The sequence below is a fragment of the Coregonus clupeaformis genome, chromosome 10 (genome assembly GCF_020615455.1).
Source record: "Coregonus clupeaformis isolate EN_2021a chromosome 10, ASM2061545v1, whole genome shotgun sequence".
NCBI lineage: Eukaryota > Metazoa > Chordata > Actinopteri > Salmoniformes > Salmonidae > Coregonus > Coregonus clupeaformis.
This window is the reverse complement of record NC_059201.1, coordinates 12,751,262-12,770,732: the sequence shown is the minus strand read 5'-3', so window position 1 is coordinate 12,770,732 and position 19,471 is coordinate 12,751,262. Positions and strand designations below refer to the sequence as shown.

The 19,471-nt window shown below is 44.7% G+C and overlaps 2 protein-coding genes across 4 annotated transcripts; both read left to right on the top strand.

The window, feature by feature from the left end:
• The first annotated feature begins 1,040 nt into the window (after window positions 1-1,040).
• Window positions 1,041-7,021, top strand: LOC121574830 (protein FAM72A). Its single transcript, XM_041887444.2, has 4 exons — window positions 1,041-1,994; window positions 2,287-2,364; window positions 2,842-2,966; window positions 4,672-7,021. Exons 1-4 carry the CDS (start codon window positions 1,849-1,851, stop codon window positions 4,764-4,766), a joined length of 444 nt encoding a protein of 147 aa, XP_041743378.1. The 5' UTR covers window positions 1,041-1,848; the 3' UTR covers window positions 4,767-7,021.
• Window positions 7,022-7,574: 553 nt separating this feature from the next.
• odad1 (outer dynein arm docking complex subunit 1) lies at window positions 7,575-14,180 on the top strand. Of its 3 annotated transcripts, none has more exons than XM_041889099.2 (15): window positions 7,575-7,684; window positions 8,036-8,117; window positions 8,224-8,323; window positions 8,436-8,625; window positions 8,790-8,915; window positions 9,082-9,195; window positions 9,290-9,357; window positions 9,546-9,733; window positions 10,374-10,502; window positions 10,620-10,702; window positions 11,696-11,864; window positions 12,782-12,945; window positions 13,162-13,265; window positions 13,350-13,440; window positions 13,678-14,180. In XM_041889099.2, exons 2-15 carry the CDS (start codon window positions 8,051-8,053, stop codon window positions 13,768-13,770), a joined length of 1,686 nt encoding a protein of 561 aa, XP_041745033.1. In that variant the 5' UTR covers window positions 7,575-7,684; window positions 8,036-8,050; the 3' UTR covers window positions 13,771-14,180. The 3 variants fall into 3 exon arrangements, with proteins under 3 accessions (XP_041745033.1, XP_041745032.1, XP_041745034.1); XM_041889098.2 differs by having other exon boundaries at window positions 8,022-8,117; XM_041889100.2 differs by lacking the exon at window positions 8,036-8,117 and having other exon boundaries at window positions 7,576-7,684; window positions 8,187-8,323.
• Window positions 14,181-19,471: the final 5,291 nt, after the last annotated feature.

The following is a 19,471-nucleotide window of genomic DNA, read 5'->3' as shown; positions in this document are numbered from 1 at the left end:
TCAGACGTCATTGAGTTCAAGAATTGACAAGAACATAAAAGACAAACAAAACAAAAACAGAAAAATTAGTTATGACAGCATAAGAAAATGTGACAATGACACTTATTCAAAATATAATCATTATAATATTGGACTGTAGACAAGATTTTGTTATTATTTAGTCATTTCAGAGACTCAATTAAAAACATAAAGTCTATTAAAAAAAACACTTTAAAGCAGGGGGTTGATTTAAAACATTTGGTTTTGTGGATATATAAAATTTACCAACCACAATCATGACATTAGTTATACATTTCAAAGAGTTCAGAGTACTGTCAAAAAAGGTTATAACATCATTGCATTTAATATCAACAGAGTGACCAGTTTTACTCAGTATGTACTCCTCCACATCTCTCCAAAATCTAATAGTGTACAAACAACTATAAAACAAATGTGTCAGCGTTTCAGATCCATCATTGCAGAAGGTACACTTGTCATCAATGTCTGTAAACCTTGACACCATTGTGTAGGAGGGGTACATATTGTGCAAATGATTTAGGTGCAGCTCTCTTATCTTATTAAAAATACAAATTTAAAGGGATAAAGCCAAGCCTTTCGCCATTGAATGTGTGATAGTTGGGAATTCGATTATGCTGAGCTGCGGGGCACCGGTCTATGGCCCGTGATGTGAACGGGAAAAAGCGGTGAGGGAGGAGCGTCATCTCAAATCGAGCAGTAATCTACGCTGCTCGCTCATGTTGTTAACAAGACAGCATGGTGCATCGTCCAGAAACATACATCTCTTTTCCATAAAATATATGTTTGAATATTCAAACTAGTTTTCATTGGCAAGGCATATAAAGCGTTTTTTATCAAAAAGCAATCACTTTTGCATGTGAAAACACAGAATCCTACTCATTACTTCACGTTCTTAATTACCGTACGTCGCTTTTGTTTTGAGCCGATTTCGCCGTGGGATTTGAACAGTGCACCTGGCTCACGCCCGGGAGGCAGCCCGCTTCCAAAACGAGTGCAATCAATTTACCCACGGTGCAACACGGGCCATATGAATCGAATCATTATTACTTAGGCGGCAGTCTTGATATATTTGTACCCAATCAGGTTTGTAGATGTACGATTATGTTACCCAATGGGATAATCTGTTTTGTCCTCGAGAGCCAATCTAAATTCGACATAGTGCAGTTTTTAAAATGTTTCAGGAAGTATCGGTAGCTACCAGGAAGTTGTAAACGATAAACACAACAGTGAAGCTAGCTGGCTATTACATTTTACTGAATCTGTGACCGCAACGATTTACTGAACAAATAATCTGGGAAATTGTTTCGTTGGAGTAGAGCAAATTGAAGATAAATTGAAAATGGCGAGAGACCATTAGCTATTTTGAACATCTGATGCTGTGTTATTGTGGTCACTCTCGTGACGTTAGCTTGTGGCTCTCTGTTTTGACAAGTAAATAGCTACTGTAGCTTGTTGTCAACCACATTTACATTTACGTCATTTAGCAGACGCTCTTATCCAGAGCGACTTACAAATAGGACATTACTCGCTATCAACAAGGATCGATAGCTATCTAGCTAAACCTCCAATATAACATTAGACGTGGAAACGTCTGATTTGTGGCGGCTCTTTTATAATTCACGTGCTGCTAACGTCCAGCTAACTGTTGATAGCTAGCTAACGAACTAGCTAGCTATTTAGTAACAATAGTGATTAGTTAGCTAGCGAAATAGCGTTTTAAATAACATTAGCATCAGAGCAGCTACCATTGCTACATTGATTGATTGATTGATCCGCACATTTCCTCTTGACATTGGGATTCGGAAGCTAGAAGAACAGTATTTAAAGAGCATGTCTACCTCCAACTTCAAAACCAAATGTGTCACTCAAGTGAATTGCATATATTGTGAGAGTCTACTCTGCACAAGAGGAATGAAGGCAGTACTTCTCGCAGACACAGAAATTGAGCTATTCTCTACTGACATACCGCCCAACAGGTAAGCAATAAAACCACTATGTTCTTATGAAATTATCACTGAATGTGTGGAATGAGTTGTGACAAATGAGCTAATGACGGTTATGGTTTCTATGGGGATCTCTCATCACTGTCAGTTTTTTGGAGGTGTTCATAACTTCATATGTTGAGTGTTTGTGATACTGTGAGATATAGGAAATACTTAATAAAGCAACACAAGTTCTTACCCATTATCTCCCTCTATGGCTAGAATGAGTTGGTGCCCCTATGTTCTTTCTAACAATCCCCATAACATCCCCCACCCCCTCTTCTAGAACTGTTGACTTTGTGGCCAGCTGCTACTCTACAGAGAGCTGCAAATGCAAACTGAGAGACATCGCCTGCCTGAAATGGTATGTATGTAACTTTATTGTAAACACAGATTTGCCTACTCACATTACACTAAACAGTTTGCATTCATTATTTATGTGATTTGTGGTTACAAAATAGCATTACTAGACAGACAATTGTTGTGGCTGTTTTATTAATATTTACCTTAAAACATGCTAATGTTTGCAAATGTTCATGTCTTCAGTTGGAAAGTTGTTCAGCCAGCAGTTTGTTGGGTACAGTGAGGCTTTTGTCAGGTACCCTTTGTATCCCCAGGGCTTTGTTGTTGTACACAGAAACACATCGGTCAGATAATAGACACCTACTGATAGAGTTAGCACTTTCACAGGTGCTCGCTATAAAACGCTGACAGTTTTTTTTTTTTTTTTTTTTTTTTTTTAATCTATCTCTCTCCCTCCCCCATATATTTTTCCCTTTTCTCTATTTCCCACTCCCTCTCTCTCTCTACTTCCCCCTTCTCTCTCTATCCCCCTCTCCAGTGGTAATTTTGTGGGGTATCACGTGGTAGCCCCATGTAAGCCCTGCCTGCTGTCCTGTAACAATGGCCATTTCTGGATGTTTAACAGTGATGCTGTGTCCACCCTTAACAGACTGGATGCTACAGGTTAGAACTCCTTCACTCACTGTCTCCAAGCTCACTGACCTCTGGGTGAGCCCATTTGAATTCAATCACTTTTTGACAGAACCCCTTTTGAGTTCAACAACATTTTCCATACATACTTGCCCATTGTAGAAGTGCTCAGAAAGTTACTTTTCTGACCTGAATGCCAAAACATTCAAGAGATAAAGGTGCTCAAAGTTGATCGAAAAGATGGACGGTTGAGATGGATATCATTTAAAAGCTTACAAACAGTGTTGTCCAACTATTTTATAATTTCAGGAAAAAAAATGTTTTTAATAAAACAATTATCTAAAAACGCATAAACTCTGATTTTGTTAATATTCACATATATTTTAGCTTGGACCCTATTTTACATAATCTAAGGTTATTTGTGTGGGGCCCGCCATCGATTGAGACACAACATGCTCTTGAATACAGGGTGGGTGTCATGTTTTGGCTGATTAATGTACTAAAATGGGAATACAATAGAAATGTCAACTTTCAAGTGGTATCAAAAAGATGGTTGGAGATCCACACATCAGAGAATGTTGACTTGAATGGGAGTATCTGTTGTCAATCCTACATAGGAAATCATAGAAATATAGATAATAGATTAGACATGATCATTTAAGTTGACATTTGACGGTGGGTGGACCGGCTGTCATCTTTGTGTTACTAATTTACATTTAAATGGTGTACCAGCTAAATTGCAGTGGTCTGAAGGGATAGGTCCATTCGATTACTTATTTTTCTATGATTTAAATGCTCCCAACCTGTATTCAAGAGGATGTTGTGTCTCAACCGATGGCGGGTACTACACAAAAAACAAAGATTATGTGAAATAGGCTCTAAGCTACAACATGACTGCGAAAATGTTTACACGTTTTTAGATAATTGCGGTTTAAAAATGACAAGAAATAATAAAATAATTTGTCAACACTATTGGTAAGCTTTTAAATGATAGCAAACTCAGCCACTTATATTTTCCAGTGATTAAGACATGGATGTCTCATGGTATGGTGGGGTATGCAAAATGGTTCAACTTTGAGCACCTTCATCTCCTGAATGTTTTGGCGTTCAGGTCCAAAAAGGCACTTCATGACTGCTTCTTCCATGGGCAAACGTATGGAAAGTGTTTTTTTTATTTTGTTAGTTTTTTATCAAAAGGGATGCTGTCAAAAAGTTACGGAATTCAAATGGATTTACTCCACTTACCTATCGAGGAACCATACAGACCGTATTCTGAGAGGACTGTCCTTAAACCATATTTAGTCAAAGTAATAAACATGTAAAGAATAATTACCCTAAATGCACAGTTTGTGAAAAGATACCGATACCCCCTAAGGCTAAGCAACACTGACTGACTCGCCACATTGCAACGTGTGTGGCGTTATGTGTTTACTCTTCCGATCTCCACTACCTCATGACTTAGCACATAGTCCCTCCTATAGCTTCGATTCCCACGGGGGGCCAGTATGAAAAATGTATGCACTCACTAACTGTAAGTCGCTCTGGATAAGAGCGTCTGCTAAATGACTAAAATTTAAAATAGAAACGCAGAAGTTGAATTATTTGGGGAGGACATGCAAAGCCTGAAAGCCAGCCTGTTTCTACTTTAGCCAATTTGTTATTGACTTAGCTTGTCGGCAAGAAAAGACTGTTCCTTAAACTGCACATGCACACACAAACTCTGCGTCTTCTGTTGCAGGTTTGAACCTATTGCTGTGGGGAGACCTTCCCGAGCTAGAGGACAGCGAGAACGAGGGATCAGACAGCCCATCGGAGGAGGAGTGCATCAGGTAGAGGGAGATGGATGACAGATGGAAGAGAAACAGAAGAGAGGCCTTACCCTGTGACCATATCCCCCCTTCCCAACATCTGCCCATTAGAAGCACACAACCCCCTCATGTTCTTATCTCTCTCTCTCTCTCTCTCTCTGTGGGGGGAACCAATGGTAGAACTGGACTGTCGGAACTGCCCTCTCTCTTTAAACTCACCACTGAACTCCAACTCATTAGCTTTCCATTCCAGGGACAGACGGACGGTCTTAACATTTCACATGGCTGTTTTATACCCTTTGGGTTGCCTTTGGACGCTGGATTTGAGATTTTCTTCAGTGCTGTGTTAGTCCTTAAACAATCAATTACAATGATGCTGTGTTTAGGTTTCAGAAACTGACATTGTTTCCTTGAGTATTTGCCAGTTTATCTTGTGTCAGTCTTTCATGAGGAGGCCCAGTGTCATCAACAGATGGTACTAGTACATAAAGTATAGGTACTAGTTTGGTTCTAGGGCTCCTCTGTGATGGGACAGAGGATACTCGATGAAAATAGAGTAGGCCCAATTATGCACATGTCAAACCTGGCAAAGGAGCTGGAAAGAAAATACATGATCATGAAAGGAAAGTCACTGTCAACTCACTCTTACGTTGTTGATATAGTAAAAACATTGCAGCAAAAACAGTGAAAGAAAATGTACTTTATTTTCCGAGCTGATATCCTAACCCTGTATGATTGAACGCTGAACTGTTGTGTGCTTGAAAGAGCACTATGAATGAGTATATAGATCTGAGTATACTGTATATCTGAGTATATGAGTCACTTTATGTAGAGGAGTGTGTATAGAGCAGACCTTTCTATTGCTGATGACGCTTTTGCTTCAGACAACCTTCTAGTCTTGTATTCTAATGGCCTTGGATCTGATTCTGTGAAGAACTGTGGTCTCACTGTCATTGCAGGTCACGCTTACCCTCTCGCTGGAACTAAATGTTTCAGCTTTGTTTTGATGCTTCGGTGCCCAGCAATTACTGTCACAATGAGTGACATATGTTAAAGTAGCATTTAATATACCACCCAGTTCAAACAGACAAGCTATGCCTGTATTAATAAGGATATGTTGTTTTATTTGTTTTGTGGTCATAACTGACAGTATGAAAGATGGAAATACACACCAAACACCAATTAAGATTCCTGTCTTTGTAGCAATTATTTATTTAAGTTATGTTCTAAGCTCTGGCTAAGTGTATCACCTCTTGTGATATGATATACAAATGTATTAGTCAATTATTATCAAAATCCTACAGACCAAATATCTTTAACCACTTACATTTTCCTTTTGTTTACAATTGTTTTTTAATTTACAAGAGCAATGTTTTGTAGTGTGCTATATTTTTTTCTGTTTCTCTGTCTGTTTTTATTTTTACGTTTCACATGCATTTGAGTGTTTTACGTTTGGAGGCTGACTTGTTTTTGTGTTGAATTTTGACCTTCGTGAATGAAGGTAGCTAGCTATCACCTGAGAGCTTCCTATGGCATAGGACCATGGTTAGGAGATAATCAAAGACCATCAAAACAGTGACACAACTTTAATATGATTAACTTATGTAGCGTGTTTTTATTTATCAATTTGTATGTATTTATTAACAAACACATTGCTGTATTTATACTGATGTTATTTGCCCTGCTGAATTTTTTTACATTTACATTTTAGTCATTTAGCAGACGCTCTTATCCAGAGCGACTTACAGTTAGTGAGTGCATACATTTTTCATACTTAAGAACACTAAAGACATATTTACATACAAATACATCCCTGCTAAAGTGAATAGATCATAACAGCTCTGGGTCCATGGTCATACATAACATTACACATGAATGATTGTACATAAAGTCAAAAAGTACAGAAAAATTGTAAAAAGTTCAAACAACCCAACCCTTGGCTTAAACAAATGCTCCAGATACTCAACTAGTCTCAAGAAGGCCAGCTCCACTGCCTCTCTAATCAGCACAACAGCCCTCAGTCGCGCCAACACAACCGCAAAAGGGCCCTCCAACGATCAATCAGCCCCCCAAAATGACAAAACTTGGATTAGCAAACACAACGCGCCACTGGAACACAGGACCGATGGCTGCCGACAATGGGCCCCTGCACGCCCATGTAGACACTCCACAAAAATTGTAAAAAAAAAATTATACCACTGAAATGACATTGGTAGTTTGAAACATGTTATTTATTTATTTTTATGCTTATGGTATTGATAATACACATTTTGCAAAATATCCATTGTGTTTTGAACTTTTTGGTAACAAAAAATCTGCAGGTAACACAGCTAGTGTACTTAAGTCTTCACATTGAGTTCATTCCTAACTGTGTAGGTGTAATGTCCGTGGAAGTGATGTTGGAATGTTGCTCTGACTGTCTATGTCCTGACCGGTCAGCCGTGGCATCTCTTGTCGAATAGTAAGCACAGGGCTGCCGCTCCTGCAAAATACAATACAGCACAGCCATGGTAGGAGTCCATCTGCACTCAAACACCACCGTTTGTGTGTCTGTCTGTCTACGGTACCAATCCCATCACAATTTTAACCCTGTACTCTAGGACTGACTTCTGAAAAAGAGCTGAATAATTTAAAGTCATACCAAAGGCTTTTATAAAAAATTACAAAAGCTAAAGAAATAGCTTTTCTATACAATTTGTGGTTCTCTAATAGTAAGCATCATCACTCTCTCACTTGTGTAGAGCGACCTCCAGTGGTATGAAACATGTCAGCAGGTCCCTGACACTTTACTGCCCTCTGTCTGTGGTCGTTCTTCATGTCATAATGTCCTCCTAGAAACGGTTGCTAACAACTCTGGAGAAAGAGGAGAGCAGACCGTTGTGTTAACATTGAAAGTGGTATCAGTGGCTAATTGCTCGAACTACATTGTTCAGTTCCCTGCAGGTAAATTACTAACTCTGTAGTGTATTGGTAAATTAGCTTACAACATTGGACATCCCTTATGTACTTTTTTGGAAGCTGTAGTTGAATCCGAGATTACCTATTTCTAAACAGGGCTGAGTGTCTAGCTAGCTAGCAAGCCTAAATGGTGGTGCCACAGTTTTGGCAAAATAGCTATCTAACGTTAGCTAGCTGCAAATGTTTTGCTGCTTCCTTTTCATATGTGAAATGGTAAATCAGGAGGGATAGAAAAGTGCCCCACCTATCATTGTTTGAAGTAGCTAGGATAACGTATATCTTCCTCAAACAAAGTGCAACCACTGATTTGTCTAGCTAATAGGTTACTGTTCCCAGAGTACAATTTAAACCATGCCTCGAGGAAGATCAGCCACCAGTGTCCACTCGGACAGCAGCGACATGGATATTGATGGCATAGGTATAGTATGTGTTTTGTATGACCAGCAAAAGGGTTAGCTAATTAATTCACCAACTAACTTTTTCTCAGAAATGTAAACATTTGCATTTGGTGTACTGCGCTCCAGCTGAAACAGAGATGGGCAAACTGCAGAGACAGTTCCGGATCATGGGGGGAGACCGGCTGGCCTACAGCATCCAGTCTCAAGATCACATCCGCAGACAGCGGTGAGTCCACCGGTACACCACAAACACCATCACAGTGTCTGTGTGTGAAACGCTGTATGTTTGAATGTGTATGCTCTGTGTGAGTCTGTGTTTTTGTATGTGTATTATGTAGGCAGGAGATAGAGAATCTTGAGAAGGAACAGGAGGAGCTACAGCGTAGTCTCTGTGTGTCTGAGAGCCTATCCCGGCGGCAGCAGGACAGTGAGGACGCCCAGACCCTGCGCTCCATGCTGGAACAGAGGGACGAGGTGGGGGACGAGGTGGAGATGGAGAGGCAGAGTCAGGCAGAGCTGGAGCAGGAGGTACAGGAGGTTCACACACACACACACACACACACACACACACACACACACACACACACACACACACACACAGCCACACACACAAAGCCACACACACAGCCACACACACAGAACCTTCACCCCCTTAGTGAGTTGAAGATGCCATATCTGTGTGCTGGAGCCAGATCTCCATCATGGAGAGAAAGCTGGCGGAGCTGAGGAGAGGCGAGGTCACTGCTACTCTCAGCCAAAAGTCCCAGTCCCGCCACACTCAGAAGGCATCACGCACCCTGGAGAACAAACTGGATAGAGTAAGTAGCATGTCTTGTCACACTCAGCCCAACATGGAATTGAATAGCACTGTTAAACACAGTACTTTAGTACAGCCTGCTGCCTAATATTGTCAAACACTGTCAATGATCCGTTCTCTGTTAGTCTCTTCACATCACTGAGACCTGTCCACTATTACTGTTGCAGGCCCTTATTCGCTTCAACAAGCAGCTGACTAAAAACAGCCACCTGAGAGAAGACCTGGAGAGTCTGCGTGTGGAGCGGGTCCGTTTCCAGCAGCTCCACCGCAGACTGGACAAGGTCAGGGGTCACACTGAGACCAATCAGATCCAGGGACAGAGAGAGGTCACATGACTCCTGTTAAACCCTGCCCCTTTTCTGCTTCCTGTTCTAGGAGCTGCAGGAGATCCGGAAAGACATCGGAGACATGGTCAGTCTCGCCACTGCTGCATACGATGTCAGGTGAGAAATGAGAGTTGAATGTGTCTGGCCTGCTTGATGTGTGTAAGAATCCTTACTTACATATTTCAAGTGTAGGCTACTGTATTTGTTGCAACCAGTTTGTGTGTGTGCGTATATCTATGGGTTTGCACATGTACTTAGGTTTCATACTGTATATATCCATGGTTCCATCTGCCTCTCTGTGCCAGGGTGGAGGCCCAGTCTAAGATGATCATGATGAGGGAGAAGGCAGTAAAGGACCTGTCTCAGTACAGCGCTGAGATGAAGGAGCTGGAGAGGGTGATCGCACACGAACGCCGCCTCAAAGAGTTCATGACCACCAAGTGCAGTGAGAGGAGTGGCCAGGATGAGGGGCAAGAACTGGGCCGCAGGCATGGTATGACTGAGCATTAGAACACACGCAGTCACGCACGCATGCATGCTTGTGATGTTTCATATTGGAGTTTGCTATAAAATTGTATTTGTCACATGCGCCGAATACAACAGGTATTCACCTTACCGTGAAATGCTTACTTACAAGCCCTTAATCAACAATGCAGTTTTAAGAAAATAAAGTTAAGAAGATATTTACTAAATAAATAAATAAAAAATAAGTAACACAATAAAATAACAATAATGAGGCTATATACTGTACAGGGGACAGACATGGCTTGAGAGTGATATGTGGCTTGAGAGTGATATGTGGCTTGAGAGCGATATGTGGCTTGAGAGCGATATGTGGCTTGAGAGTGATATGTGGCTTGAGAGTGATATGTGGCTTGAGAGCGATATGTGGCTTGAGAGCGATATGTGGCTTGAGAGCGATATGTGGCTTGAGAGCGATATGTGACTTGAGAGCGATATGTGGCTTGAGAGCGATATGTGGCTTGAGAGTGATATGTGACTTGAGAGTGATATGTGGCTTGAGAGTGATAGGAAAATACTAGAATGAAAGTGATGATAATGATGAAAAATATGTTGCTGATGATGATGATGATGAGGAGGAGGAGGAGTATAATAATGGCTGTGTGTTTCAGAGGTGAAGGAACAGAGGAGGATGGACTCTGGGGAGGAGTCAGTGGACACACTGGAGGAAGTCTTCCAGAGGATCCAGAATATCACAGGAGAGGATGACCTGGACATGCTGGTCACCAGGTTTATCCAGGGTCAGTCCTGACCTTCACACATATTAATATGATACAAACTCCAAACTCTGTCTGTTATTACCTCTGTGTGCAGTTGATATGTGTTCATGCACCTTTTGTGGTTTTATTGCCGTGTAGTCGAAGATCAGAACTTTGCCCTCTTCAACTATGTGAATGAGCAAAACAACGAGGCTGAAGCTTTGAGGGACCAAATTAATCAGGTCAGTATGAAGTTGCTTACCTTGAATGCACAGTTCAGTCCTCCATGTATTCTGACTGTGTGCACATGCTGTGGGTTGACTCATAACCCGTAGTCCCCAGGGTTATATCTGCGGGGCGGGTGGGTTTAGGGTCATGAGATATTGTGTGGATGTGTGGGGGTGGGTTGAATAAAGAGAACAATGCATAAAAAATCCATAAATGTATAATTCTCGTGCAATTCATATCTATAGGCTACATTGAGGTTTTTCTTTCATTCTTTTTATTTGGCGTTTTGCGCAGCCTAAGCCTAAGCTTTAGGGCTAACTGTAGCGTGCCAAACACATACCAATCGCCAAATGCTTTCGAGAACTTGGGCAGAAAAAATTAACGTCTATCCACTGAGGCAAAAATGACAATGTTGGAGTTTAATTCAATAAGAGAAAAGGTGCGAAATGGAGAGATGAAAATAAATAACAGGAAGGGATTTGGTGAAGTGGTGAAGAGGATGATAGCAGTGCCGGTCCCTAAACGTCTTTGCTGCGCGAGAGAAGCAGAGTAGCAAAGAGGAAAGAGAAAAACAGACATTACCATGTCAACTAGATTGAAGCATTCATTCTATTGATTTATGACATTATTCTGGTGAGCAAGGGTTTATTTAGTCTTCTACGGCAAAAAATTATGACAGAAGAGAAGCTGCATCCCACTGGGCACACACTGGTTGATTCAACGTTGTTTCCAAGTCATCTCAATGAAGTTACATTGGACCAACGTCAAAAGACGTTGAATTGACGTCGGTGCCCAGTGGGATGTACAGTATCTTATTATAGACAAGTTGAATATCAAATAGCCTACCAAAATTTCGGAAATTATAAGCAGAAACATAGGCCTATCTGAAAAGGCTTTTCACTTTATCACATATAGTCAGGCGGCGGCGGATGGGCTATTAGCAATTACGGGTGGGCCCAGGTGAACAAACAGCTGACCCGCGCGCATCACTAACGTGTGTGTGTCAGACCCAGAGGGAGATGGAGCAGTTTAATGTGACGGGGCAGCAGCAGGAGCAGGAACACCATGCTTTGTTGAGAGACCTTGATCAGCAACAGAGAGACACAGAGTCTCAGGCACACGAGAATGAAGTCCTGGCCAGCGCTGTGAGCAAGATCCTGGACCAGATAAAGACAGGTACTCTAAACCTCTCTCTCTGATTCTCTCTGTCTCTCTCTCTCTCGCTCTCTCTCTGTGTGTGTCTCTCTCTCTCTGTGTGTGTCTCTCGCTCTCTCTCTGTGTGTTTCTCTCTCTCTGTGTCTCTCTGTCTCTCACTCTCTCTCACTCTCTGTTTCTCTCACTCTGTCTTTCTCTCTATCACTCTTTCTCTCTCTCTCTCTCTTGCTCTCTCTCACACACACACACACACATACGTACAGAGCTAAACATACCTTGATCACCTTTCATACATCACATATACAGTGACATGTTAGATTTACATTGAGTATACAAAACATTAAGAACACGTGCTCTTTCCATGACATAGCTTGACCAGGTGAAAGCTATGATCCCTTATTGATGTCACTTAAATCCACTTCAAATCAGTGTAGATGAAGAGGAGGTGACAGGTTAAAGAAGGATTTTTAAGCCTTGAGACAATTGAGACATGGATTGTGTATGTGTGCCATTCAGAGGGTGAATGGGCAAGACAAAATATGTAAGTGCCTTTGAATGGGGTATGGTAGTACGTGCCAGGCACACCGGTTTGTGTCAAGAACTGCAACGCTGCTGGGGTTTTCACGCTCAACAGTTTCCCGTGTGTATCAAGGATGGTCCACCACCCAAAGGACATCCAGCCAACTTGACACAACCCTGGGAAGCATTGGAGTCAACATGGGCCCGCATCCCAGAGGAACACTTTTCGACACCTTGTAGAGTCCATGCCCCGACGAATTGAGGCTGTTCTGAGGGCAAAAGGGGGAGTGCAACTCAATATTAGGAAGCTGTTCCTAATGTTTGGTATAGTCAGTGTATAATGAAAGGAAAAATTGGCCTTCATACTGAAGTCATGATGTTCATAGTTTGCCTGACTGTTAGTGTTTGTGATGGGGTAGGAGTGAACAGTGTGTTCCATAAGATGGACTGTGATCGCTCGCTGGTAGAGGACTTGCTGGGCTCGTCCTCTGGCATACGGGAGAACAACATCATGACCTACCTGGGTCTGGTGGAGCAGAGGACCAACCAGCTGCTCACCATGCAGGCCTTCCTCAGCTCCAGGGTAAGTAACATGCACACCCAGAATCACTCCTATTGGCCCATATCCGTCCAGCCTGGTCCCAGATCTGTTGTGCTGTCTTGCCAATTCAAGCCAATGACCATAGTAGTTGGCAAGACAGCACAAACAGATCTGGGACCAGTCTACTATCTGTCTGTATGTACACACACATCATAGACTGTACTATGTATGTAACCCTCTCTCTGTTTCTTCTCACAGGATCTTGATAAGGAGTATGACCCAAAAGACCTGGCCCGATTTCTACTGGGTCAGAACCCTGAGGTTCCCAGACAAAATATCATCATACAGCCTCCAGTCACTGGGTTGGTACTTTTGTGTTATGATTTTAGCTTATTTACTCTGTGTGGCTATGTGTCTTACCTGGTGTGTGTGATTATGTTCCTCAGAGATGACTATGACACAGAGGAGTCTCCTCTCACTGATGAGGAAGAGCGGCCTCTCTCCCAGGGAGAACTACGAAAGAGAATCATGAAAGGGGTGAGCTATGACAAATATTCACTTACAGCTTAATACACAGACTTCCCTTAAATATCCTTGTACAATAAGATGTTTGTGGTGTGAAACATTTGATCTTTAATTGTATTTTCTTTCACCTTGATCACCTACGTAACTAATAAGGCTGTCAGTGAAGTTGAAACCATTGTGACGTAATGCACTGTACTTTCAGTATGAATGCTTTCGCCTATGTGCCTGTTATATGTACATTTTCCACAGGTCTTGCTAAAGGAGGGATCAGTGCGTCACGCAGCAGCGAGGAGAAAGATGAGTGTTCCGTCCAACAGCCGTCGGCGCTCCCTAGAGGCCTGAGAGGAGCGGCACACACAGAGATAGCCATGTCCAGACGGTTTTGTCTAGAAGAGATACAGCTTGGTCAAAATTTACGCAGCAGTTTAGGATAATTAACGTAGCAGGTTAGGAGAACTTACGCAGCAGCTTAGGAGAATTAACATAGCAGGTTAGGAGAATTAGGTTAAGGTTAGGATAACGGTTAGGATTAGCTAAAATGCCAAAATAATATATACTTTTGACGTCAATTTGACAAAATCTATATTCCATCTAGACCTTTCTAGCCGCCCCCACCAGGTGAAGGACCTCATCCAAGGAAGAATAGCAGATTTTGTTATCTAGTGTTATCACCTGAATTTCAACCATGATCAAATGACCAAATGTCACCATTTTAGTTCTGATTTAATATATGATAGATAGTATTACTTGTACTTCTATATCTCCTTTTTAATAATATGATGCTGCATCATCATGGTCTGTTACAATATAAGTGTGATTTGTTTAGCTTGAACTAATTAGGTTAGGAGATGTAAAGACTTCTCTCAGTCTCGCAGCCAGCTGGTCTTTTGATGTGTCACAGGCCATCTGGCTTTGACTATTCAAGTCTGGTCTCAATACACCCCCTGCTGCCCTGCTCTCTGATACTGAAGTGCTCCAACTGAACACAAGGGGGCAGCAGACCACTGTTTTTCCAATCATTGTAGGTTAATTGAAACTTTGATCATCAATATTTGTAGGATATGTTTTCTCTCTTTTTCAAATAGATAAGGAACTACATAAATTATAACATTTTACTGTGGTCCAAAGATAAAATTCCAAACACTTTGTTTGAATCTTTCTATTTAAACACCATGTAGTCTCCTCTGCAGCCACTTCCTCCATACAATAGGAACATTAGGAAAGGAATAGATGTATTTTAAGAAACTTTTTGTCTGAGCTTATCCAACATAATCAACATTCAACAAAGAGTGTTACTTTAGTTAGGCTAGCTTTGAAAGGTCTCCATGGAATGGTCACACGTGGATTACACACACTTACACATGACTTATACTTATACACGTCTTTCTACTTTTAGGGACATCCTTGTATAAATGAACATGGGGAGGAGACATGTTAGGTCAATGTATAGAAGGTTTACATAAAGACAGATCTGCCATATATGTCTGTCACTGGAGGAGGTGTGGTTGCATGTGCATGATTCACTCCGAAGCTCCACTGTGTGGCTATGTAAACAGATTATACATGTTAAAAGAGGAGCTATGAAAACAGATTATAAAGGTTAAAAGAGGAGCTATGAAAACAGATTATAAAGGTTAAAAGAGGAGCTAGGAAAAAAAGGGAGGGAAGAGATGAGATGGAGACGGTTGTTTGCTTTGAAACCCAACTCTTACTGAGCCCCCTCCACTCCCAACTAAATTATCTGTGCGCATGGCTCGCTTCATTGCCATAGAAACCTTCCCTTTAATCACAACAACCTAATTTCCTCCTCCTGACAAATGCTCCAGAAGGGTATCCTACAAAGCAGGTTTAATGAATTAGCCAACAAACTCTAATAAACAACTACAAATAACTATAGATTGTCTAGTTCAATAAGAAAGCTACACTTGGATATGTGGTTTTGGTTGTTGAGTCAATTAGACCATGCCCATTTCAAGGTTATCTTTTTTTTTTTATAGAATGTTTTTTTCAAAATATTTCAGCAAGTTAGCTGGCTAACTCATTGATTCTGCTTTGTAGTATACCCCTCTGATCTCCCTGGGACACCACCTGCACCAGCCAGTCACCAGCCCAATCCCAAGGCCAACTTCCTACGCCCTACCTACCAGCAGGCCACCACCACACTCCCTACGCCTTTCCTACCAGCAGGCCACCACCACACTCCCTACACCCTAGCTACCAGCAGGCCACCACTACACTCCCTACGCCCTAGCTACCAGCAGGCCACCACAACACTCCTTACGCCCTACCTACCAGCAGGCCACCACCACACTCCCTACGCCCTACCTACCAGTAGACCACCACCACACTCCCTACGCCCTACCTACTAGCAGGCCACCACCACACTTCCTACGCCCTAACTACCAGCAGGCCACCACCACACTCCCTATGCCCTAGCTACCAGCAGGCCACCACCACGCTCCCTACGCCCTACCTACCAGCAGGCCACCACCACGCTCCCTACGCCCTAGCTACCAGCAGGCCACCACCACGCTCCCTACGCCCTAGATAACAGCAGGCCACCACCACGCTCCCTACGCCCTACCTACCAGCAGGCCACCACCACGCTCCCTACGCCCTACCTACCAGCAGGCCACCACCACGCTCCCTACGCCCTAGCTACCAGCAGGCCACCACAACGCTCCCTACGCCCTAGCTACCAGCAGGCCACCACCACACTCCCTACGCCCTACCTACCAGCAGGCCACCACCACGCTCCCTACGCTCTAGCTACCAGCAGACCACCACCACACCCCCTACGCCCTACCTACCAGCAGGCCACCACAACGCTCCCTACGCCCTAGCTTCCAGCAGGCCACCACCACACTCCCTACGCCCTATCTACCAGCAGGCCACCACCACACTCCCTACGCCCTAGCTACCAGCAGGCCACCACCACACTCCCTACGCCCTAGCTATCAGCAGGCCACCACCACACTCCCTACGCCCTAGCTACCAGCAGGCCACCACCACACTCCCTACGCCCTAGCTACCAGCAGGCCACCACCACACTCCCTACGCCCTAGCTACCAACAGGCCACCACCACACTCCCTACGCCCTAGCTACCAGCAGGCCACCACCACAGCCCATACGCCCTAGCTAACAGCAGGCCATCACCACATTCCCTACGCCCTACCTACCAGCAGGCCACCACAACACTCCCTACGCCCTAGCTACCAGCAGGCCACCACCACACTCCCTACTCCCTAGCTACCAGCAGGCCACCACCACACTCCCTATGCCCTAGCTACCAGCAGGCCACCACCACACTCCCTACGCCCTACCTACCAGCAGGCCACCACCACACTCCCTACGCCCTACCTACCAGCAGGCCACCACCACACTCCCTACGCCCTAGCTACCAGCAGGCCACCACCACACTCCCTACGCCCTAGCTACCAGCAGGCCACCACCACACTCCCTACGCCCTAGCTACCAGCAGTCCACCACCACACTCCCTACGTCCTACCTACCAGCAGGCCACCACCACACTCCCTACGCTCTAGCTACCAGCAGGCCACCACCACACTCCCTACGCCTTAGCTACCAGCAGGCCACCACCACACTCCCTACGCCCTAGCTACCAGCAGGCCACCACAACACCCTACGCCCTAGCTACCAGCAGGCCACCACAACACCCTACGCCCTAGCTACCAGCAGGCCACCACCACACACCCTAGCTACCAGCAGGCCACCACAACACTCCCTACGCCCTAGCTACCAGCAGGCCACCACCACACTCCCTATGCCGTAGCTACCAGCAGGCCACCACCACACTCCCTACGCCCTAGCTACCAGCAGGCCACCACCACACTCCCTACGCCCTAGCTACCAGCAGACCACCACCACATTCCCTACCCCCTACCGAAAAGCAGGCCACCACCACACTCCCTACGCCCTAGCTACCAGCAGGCCACCACAACACTCCCTACGCCCTAGCTACCAGCAGGCCACCACCACACTCCCTACTCCCTAGCTACCAGCAGGCCACCACCACACTCCCTACGCCCTAGCTACCAGCAGGCCACCACCACACTCCCTACTCCCTAGCTACCAGCAGGCCACCACCACGCTCCCTACTCCCTACCTACCAGCAGGCCACCACCACGCTCCCTACGCCCTAGCTACCAGCAGGCCACCACAACGTTCCCTACGCCCTAGCTACCAGCAGGCCACCACCACCCTCCCTACGCCCTACCTACCAGCAGGCCACCACCACGCTCCCTACGCTCTAACTACCAGCAGGCCACCACCACGCTCCCTACGCCCTAGCTACAGCAGGCCACCACCACACTCCCTATGCTCTAGCTACCAGCAGGCCACCACCACACTCCCTACGCCCTAGCTACCAGCAGGCCACCACCACACTCCCTATGCCCTAGCTACCAGCAGGCCACCACCACACTCCCTACACCCTAGCTACCAGCAGGCCACCACCACACTCCCTACCCCCTACCGACCAGCAGGCCACCACAACACTCCCTACGCCCTAGCTACCAGCAGGCCACCACAACACTCCCTACGCCCTAGCTACCAGCAGGCCACCACCACACTCCCTACGCCCTAGCTACCAGCAGGCCACCACCACACTCCCTACGCCCTTGCTACCAGCAGGCCACCACCACACTCCCTACGCCCTAGCTACCAGCAGGCCACCACCACACTCCATACCCACTACCTACCAGCAGGCCACCACCACACTCCCTACGCCCTAGCTGCCAGCAGGCCACCACCACACTCCCTACGCCCTAGCTACCAGCAGGCCACCACCACACTCCCTACTCCCTAGCTACCAGCAGGCCACCACCACACTCCCTACCCCCTACCTACCAGCAGGCCACCACCACACTCCCTACGCCCTAGCTACCAGCAGGCCACCACCACACTCCCTACGCCCTAACTACCAGCAGGCCACCACCACACTCCCTACGCCCTAGCTACCAGCAGGCCACCACCACACTCCCCACGCCCTAGCTACCAGCAGGCCCTACTCTTCCTCTTCTCTTTCTTCCCTATTTTCCTTCTCTTATTCCTCTCATGCTCTTTCCATTTACTTCTCTACCTTCTGCCCCACTAACTTTTTTGTGGTCTCCTCTGGTTTAAGCTACTCTTCTTATCCTTCATACTTTTTGTGGTTATAGCAGCTAGTTTAAACTTTCTGAGAAACATTTACACACTCACCAGACCCGCATCTGTACACACATAAAACACACACACACGCACACTATTTATTTCTCTCTCTCTTATCTAAGCTTTCCAAACTGGCCTGTATCCTGTTCATTTGTTACTTTTCTATATCACCTCCTCTATTCCCTTATCATCTGTTACAGTTAAAGTCCTGTGTTGTACTCGTTTTTTCTGTCTTTTGGCCTCTACTCTATTTTGGTTCTCTTGTCACAGTAGGTCTAGTCAAAACGACACTTAATTTCTTTACATAATACTTGCATGCAATTTGTCTTTACTTTCCAAATACATTTAGCTAAGTGTATGCTACAACATCTTTTCATCTCACCTGGTAGGATTCAGTGTTTGTATAGCATGTTAACAACAAGAGAGTACAATGGATGTTTATTTCTCAGATAAACCACCTCCCTTCACAAAAAAACCCCAGAAAGATTGAGAGACTTCCCATTTATTTACAACAACTCTGTGATCTGCACTCTCCGCCGATACCTTAAAAGACTCTCAGCCTATTCCCTTTTCCATCGCTCTCTCTTTCCTTCTCAGTTTGTTTATTTGGGCGTTATGCCAGGTATTTCCCTAGTCTGCCTGCTGCTCCAGAATGCTACCTCCCCCTTAAGAGCCCAGAGCCCCACCCCCTCCCCTCTCCCCCTCCAATTCACCTACCAGTATGTGTTGCCAGGCAACCAGCCTACCAAGAGGTCTGGAGCAGTCACTCTCCGACCAATCAGGTTGCAGTGTTTATTTTCAAAATAGTTTATTGAACATTCAGATACCATTTTATTAATGTCCTGTTCTAAGTGTTATCCTCACACTAAAGGG